Source organism: Nerophis lumbriciformis, linkage group LG05, assembly GCF_033978685.3.
Source record: "Nerophis lumbriciformis linkage group LG05, RoL_Nlum_v2.1, whole genome shotgun sequence".
Lineage (NCBI taxonomy): Eukaryota > Metazoa > Chordata > Actinopteri > Syngnathiformes > Syngnathidae > Nerophis > Nerophis lumbriciformis.
The window spans coordinates 757,433-765,000 of NC_084552.2; the positions used below are offsets into that span (position 1 = coordinate 757,433).

General features: G+C 37.0%; 1 protein-coding gene across 1 annotated transcript in view; it reads right to left on the reverse strand.

The window, feature by feature from the left end:
- Positions 1-711: 711 nt before the first annotated feature.
- rab19 (RAB19, member RAS oncogene family) overlaps positions 712-7,568 on the reverse strand; it is an 11,336-nt gene continuing 4,479 nt past the window's right edge. The window contains exons 2-4 of the mRNA XM_061961420.2: positions 3,570-3,753; positions 1,524-1,627; positions 712-1,435 (exon numbers count right to left, since the gene is read on the reverse strand). Coding sequence (XP_061817404.1) covers positions 1,244-1,435; positions 1,524-1,627; positions 3,570-3,753 — 480 coding nt within the window. The 3' untranslated portion in view covers positions 712-1,243. The remainder of the gene's footprint in view (positions 1,436-1,523; positions 1,628-3,569; positions 3,754-7,568) is intronic.

Below are 7,568 nucleotides of genomic sequence, written 5' to 3' on the forward strand. Positions count from 1 at the left end.
TTGTTTTCTGCTCTAAAAATATCAGTCATTAGAGCAGCCATTTTGTAATTACAGTGGGCAAACCCCAACAAATCACTGGAAAGCCCAGGATGTCCTCTCCAGAGCACTTTTTTGGAGAGTGTTTTGCACTTGGACGAGGAAATAAGACATAATAATTTTTTCTCTTCTATTGTAAAAGGACGTGGCCATAAACAGAGAAGTTGGTCAACTTTGATATTCAACTTATACCCACAGATGGCGAGAAAGACAGGAAAAGTTTATTAGATTATGCTTAATTCTTCATCTAAACGGGACGATATAAACATCCCATTAGGCGGCATCCCAGTGAGAGCGGACATTGTACAGTAAGTTATTGTTTTATTACGTTGGTAGTTTGTATTTCTTGTTTACCACTTAGCAATTGTGCTACTTGTTGGATCTGCTTATCACTCGGCTTCAAAAACGTAGTATTTCATCCTCCGTATATTCAGGCTCAAAAATATAAGGTTCTGGATCATCATTTGTCCTGAAGTAGTCTCTGTTGTCTCTCATGAAATCTGCCATGATTAGTAGTGTTGTTGAAGGAAATAGCGAAAGTCGTGATGCATCATAACATTTTAACATTTCTTTTATCTTGCAAAGTTGAGGTACCGTCTACAAAACCCAAAACCAGTGAAGTTGGTATGTTGTGTAAATGGTAAATAAAAACAGAATACAATGATTTGCACCTTTTTTTCCAACTTATATTTAATTGAATACACTGTAAAGACAAGATACTTAACGTTCGAACTGTTAAACTTTATTTTTTGCAAATATTAGCTCATTTGGAATTTGATGCCTGCAACATGTTTCAAAAAAGCTGGCACATGTGGCAAAAAAGACTGAGAAAGTTGAGGAATGCTCATCAATTACTTATTTGGAACATCCCACAGGTGAACAGGATACTTGGGAACAGGTGGGTGCCCTGATTGGGTATGAAAGCAGCTTCCATGAAATGCTCAGTCAACAACTAGGTATTGCTTTATTGCTTAAGAATTGAAGCAGAATATTCGCTTTGGATCAATGAGCAGCGGATCTGACTGAAATCTACATCCACTGGGCATGATGTCATCACACATCTTCCAATGATCGGTTTCCGCTTTCACTGGTTCTCAGGTGAGAGAGAGGTCACAGAGTCAAACACAATCCTCCTCAGACTGCAGAGTCATAAAGTTCTCTGCTAATTCCACCTTCGTGCATCCTGACACTTTCCTCCAAAACATGGTCAACAGCAGGACTTCTTGTCTGCAGGAGCCGAGAACTTGCCCGCGGTGCCATTAACCGGACGGGAGTTAGTCCTGAGAAGAACTCTGGGCCTGCCATAGCTCTCCAGCTCTTCCTGCTGCACCTGAAGGCCGTTACGAGACAGGAGCTCCTTGGCCATCATCATGAAGGCCTCCTCCACGTTCTGACCATCCTGCACACAAGCGTAGGAACACGACCTTCATGAGCGCAATAGTAACAACAAAAAAGGTAGTGGTATGTCTCTTTGTTGTTGTCGGTACCTTTGCAGATGTTTCCAAGGCAGCCAGTATGTCTCGTTCTTTTGCCAGACTGCAGGCCTCCTCAAACTGAACCTCCCGCTCTTCCTCCAAGTCACATTTGTTACCTTGAAGACGAAAAGAGGGGACAAATAGCCAGTGATACACAACATACACATTCATAAACAAAGTGTAGTTTTCTATTGGAAAAAAAATATAAGCCACCTGGAAAACAGCAGTATTTTTTATTATGCACGTGTTGCTAGGCAGAATTTAAGAGTCCAAATTTAAAACATTTATTCATTCTTAACAAATAATATTTTAATGTTTGCACATTCGCTTGAGGTGAGGCAGAATTTGTGAATCCTAATAAAAAAGTGATTCATAATAATAAACGTGATTATTGGAAATAAAGATTAGATCACTAGAATTGTCGCTTGTTGCTAGGCAGAATTAGGTGAAACAAACAAAAAAAACAACAAGTAGAATAGTGCTGATTCTATTTTACTGGTTATGTTGCATGGGTGTGTTGTCACGTGTTGCTAGGCAGAATTTGTGAACACTGTTTCAAAATATGTGATCGATTATAATAAACTTTATTATTCCAGATCACCGAAATCCGGAAGTCAGCTTTGTTGCTAGGCAAAATTTGTGAACCCTGTTTAAAAAAAAAAAGATTCATTTTAATTAACTTGTTTACTGAAGATCACAATAATTGGGACGTGTGTCTTGTTGCTAGGCAAAATTTGTGAACCCTGTTTAAAAAAAAAGATTCATTTTAATGAACTTGTTTACTGAAGATCACAATAATTGGGAAGTGTGTCTTGTTGCTAGGCAGAATGGGTGAACCCTATTTAAAACATTTTGATTTAACAAGCAGTAGAAAATGGATGGATGGATAATAAAATTGATTATTGAAGATCACAAGAATTGGGAAGTCGCCCTTGTTGCTAGGTAGAATATGCTAACAATATTTAAAACATTTTGATTAATTTGACTGCAGCTAATGAACCCGCGAACACGAGAGGAACAAGCAGTAGAAAATGGATAGATGGATGGATAATAAAATTGATTGTTGAAGATCACATGAATTGGGAAGTCGGCCTTGTTGCTAGGCAGCCTTTTTGAACCCTTTTTATTTTTTTTAAATTCATTATGATAAATTTGATTATTGAAGATCACACACATTCAGCCTTGTTGCTAGGCAGAATTTGTAAACAATATTTAAAAAATGTTGATAAATCATAATAAAATGGATTATTGAAGATCGCAAAAATTGGGAAGTCAGCCTTGTTGCTGGGCGGAATTTGTTGAGCCCAAATAAAAAAGAAATGAAAAAAAGACTGTAAAAATAACAACAAGCAGAATTGTACTAATTCTATTTCCTGGCTATGTTGTCGCCTGTATCTAGGCAGAATTTGTAAACCCTATTTATCAAAAAGTGTTTTAAGCTTGAGTATTGAAATGAAAGATTAGCTTGCTGTCAGGCACAACAACACGGGTCACCCGAATTTGGAAGTCGGCCTTGTTGCTAGGCAGAATATGTGGAGCCTAAATAAATGAGAAAAAACTGCAACAAAATACAACCTGTAAAAACAAGCATAATTGTGCTGATTGCCTTTTCTAGTTATGTCACATGGGTGTGTTGTCATTTGTTGCTAGGCAGAGTTTGTCAACTTGTCCCTGAAAAGAAAAAATAAACTGTTGTTTTATAACCGCAATTAAAGCTAAGCGAGGCACAATCACTTGTTGCTGGGCACATTTGTGTGGAAAAAAATCAGGGGTCACCAGAGGCAGGGAGCTAATAAATATAAGGGAAAAAGTCAAAAGAAGAAGAAGCAACATTTAGCAGGTTCTATTTCCTGTTCATGTCACATGCTTGTCATGTTGCCAAAGGTGGAACTTGTGAAGCCCAATCAAAACTAATTGGCATTAATCATGTCATATAACTTTAAAGCCATTTCCTGGTCATGTTAGACAGTTTCCATGGCAACTGTAGGCCGACAGACAGCGAGAGATGGCAAACAAATCCACCATCATGAGACATTAGGCAGCCTCACATAAACTCACCAATAAGAACCAAGACCACGTTGGTCGCCCCGTAGAGTTCCACTTCCTGTATCCAGTCCGTCACAGATTCAAAGGTGGAGCCCTTAGTGATGTCGTAGGTGATCATGGCGCCGTGAGCGCTGCGGTAGTAACTTTGGGTGATGGTTCGGAACCTCTCCTGTCCTGCTGTGTCCCACACTTGCATCTGTTACACACATTCACATATTTAGCTTAGCAAACATCATATTTCAATATCATTGCTCATTTCACCCTAACAATGCTTTCAGCTGCTGTTTTGTTTGTGCATTTTAAACAAGTTCATCTAACTCTCAAGCTGACTGCTTTAGCCTAGCATGGCAAGTGTAAATGTTCTTTTTTTTAACTTTAATTTGAAGGCCTAATAACAAATGATGGCCACATCTCCAAGACTCATCAAATAATAATCACATTAATGCTGTTATTTTTACCCTTTATAGGCCAGTATGGTAATGTAACACTGTTTTTATTATATATATATATATATATATATATATATATATATATATATATATATATATATATATATATATATATATATATATATATATATATATATATATATATATACACACAGGTAAAAGCCAGTAAATTAGAATATTTTGAAAAACTTGATTTATTTCAGTAATTGCATTCAAAAGGTGTAACTTGTACATTATATTTATTCATTGCACACAGACTGATGCATTCAAATGTTTATTTCATTTAATTTTGATGATTTGAAGTGGCAACAAATGAAAATCCAAAATTCCGTGTGTCACAAAATTAGAATATTACTTAAGGCTAATACAAAAAAGGGATTTTTAGAAATGTTGGCCAACTGAAAAGTATGAAAATGAAAAATATGAGCATGTACAATACTCAATACTTGGTTGGAGCTCCTTTTGCCTCAATTACTGCGTTAATGCGGCATGGCATGGAGTCGATGAGTTTCTGGCACTGCTCAGGTGTTATGAGAGCCCAGGTTGCTCTGATAGTGGCCTTCAACTCTTCTGCGTTTTTGGGTCTGGCATTCTGCATCTTCCTTTTCACAATACCCCACAGATTTTCTATGGGGCTAAGGTCAGGGGAGTTGGCGGGCCAATTTAGAACAGAAATACCATGGTCCGTAAACCAGGCACGGGTAGATTTTGCGCTGTGTGCAGGCGCCAAGTCCTGTTGGAACTTGAAATCTCCATCTCCATAGAGCAGGTCAGCAGCAGGAAGCATGAAGTGCTCTAAAACTTGCTGGTAGACGGCTGCGTTGACCCTGGATCTCAGGAAACAGAGTGGACCGACACCAGCAGATGACATGGCACCCCAAACCATCACCCAACCATGCAAATTTTGCATTTCCTTTGGAAATCGAGGTCCCAGAGTCTGGAGGAAGACAGGAGAGGCACAGGATCCAAGTTGCCTGAAGTCTAGTGTAAAGTTTCCACCATCAGTGATGGTTTGGGGTGCCATGTCATCTGCTGGTGTCGGTCCACTCTGTTTCCTGAGATCCAGGGTCAACGCAGCCGTCTACCAGCAAGTTTTAGAGCACTTCATGCTTCCTGCTGCTGACCTGCTCTATGGAGATGGAGATTTCAAGTTCCAACAGGACTTGGCGCCTGCACACAGCGCAAAATCTACCCGTGCCTGGTTTACGGAACCATGGTATTTCTGTTCTAAATTGGCCCGCCAACTCCCCTGACCTTAGCCCCATAGAAAATCTGTGGGGTATTGTGAAAAGGAAGATGCAGAATGCCAGACCCAAAAACGCAGAAGAGTTGAAGGCCACTATCAGAGCAACCTGGGCTCTCATAACACCTGAGCAGTGCCAGAAACTCATCGACTCCATGCCACGCCGCATTAACGCAGTAATTGAGGCAAAAGGAGCTCCAACCAAGTATTGAGTATTGTACATGCTCATATTTTTCATTTTCATACTTTTCAGTTGGCCAACATTTCTAAAAATCCCTTTTTTGTATTAGCCTTAAGTAATATTCTAATTTTGTGACACACGGAATTTTGGATTTTCATTTGTTGCCACTTCAAATCATCAAAATTAAATGAAATAAACATTTGAATGCATCAGTCTGTGTGCAATGAATAAATATAATGTACAAGTTACACCTTTTGAATGCAATTACTGAAATAAATCAAGTTTTTCAAAATATTCTAATTTACTGGCTTTTACCTGTATATATATATTAGAGATGCGCGGTTTGCGGACACAACCGCGGATTATCCGCGGGTCGGGCGGTTGAAATAAAAAAAAATTAGATTTTAAATAGATTCAGGCGGGTGGCAGTTAAACCAATTCGGAAATATATATACATAGTTAAATGTTGTTACCCACATACGAAAAACGAGCAGCACTCTTTGAAACAGGCAATTATTTATCATCAGGCACCTGCAGCATATGCCACAACAGAAGAAGAAAAAAAAAAAAAGATGGCAACGCCGGCAGCAAACGTGGTACGCGACAAACTAAAAAAGGGAATACTAAAGACCAGGGGAAAAAAAGGCCAGAAAAGTTCAGCGTGGACTCGTTTTTATGAGGTTGTAAATCAGGATGATAGTAATGCTGGCTACGTGATTTGCAAGAGCTGCGACGCTGTTTATGTCTACGACAGTCACAAAACCGGGACATCTAACATGGTGCATCACATTTGTGCAAAACCCCCAACCTCCACAAACACCCTGAGCATGAGCAGTTTCGTCCGCCGTGATCCCAGAAGAGTGCCACAGGATGTTAAAACAAGGCTTACAGATGCATGTGTGAACGCAGCTGCCTGCAGCAGTTTGAGTGGCGCGAGCGCGCTTGGAGGTGCGCTCAGCGCGGCTCCAAGATGATTGCGCACTGGTGTGCGTCTGGGCCGTGACAGCGTGGCACGCATTGAATGTCTCTGCTGCATTGGATCAGTCTCCTTTCTTTAACAGGCAAAAGCTTTATAACCTCACTAATGCCTTGCATCGTCTATATTAGATATATAACAACGGGCGGGTGCGGTTTTGATAAAATGTTAGTTCGGGTGGATGGCAGATGGGTGACGACTTTTGTGATGCTGTTGCGGATGAAATAATTGCCTATCCGCAAATCTCTAATATATATATATATATATATATATATATATATATATATATATATATATATATATATATATATATATATATATATATATATATATATATATATATATATATATATATATATATGTATATATATATATATATATATGTATATATATATATATATATATATATATATATATATATGTCTTAATAAGGTTATCCAAAAAATAGTGCTCGATACCGTAGTAGAGCGCAATATATGTATGTGTGGGGAAAAAAAATCACAAGACTATTTCATCATAAAGAGATGAAATAGTCTTGTGATTTTTTTTCCCCACACATACATATATATATATATATATATATATATATATATATATATATATATATATAATGTAGGTATAGATACATATACATATTATATAGATATACATATATTTACATATATATGTGTATATGTATACATACATATATATATATACATATATGTATACATATATACAAATATATACAGTACATATATATATTATAGTTATATATATAATATATTTATATACACATATATATATACATACATACATATATATGTACATATACATACAGTACATATATATATACATATATATATATTTATATATATTATGTTTATATATATATAATATGTATATATTTATATACACACATATATATGCATATATATATATAAATATATATATATATATATATATATATATATATATATATATATATATACATTGTAGATTGTCACTGAAGGCATCAAAACTATGAATGAACACATGCAGAGTTATGTACTTAACAAAAAAAGGTGAAATAACAGAAAGTATGTTTTATTTTCCAGTTTCTTCAAAATAGCCAATCTTTGCTCTGATTACTGTTTCGCACATTCTTGGCATTCTCTCGATGAGCTTCAAGAGGTAGTCACCT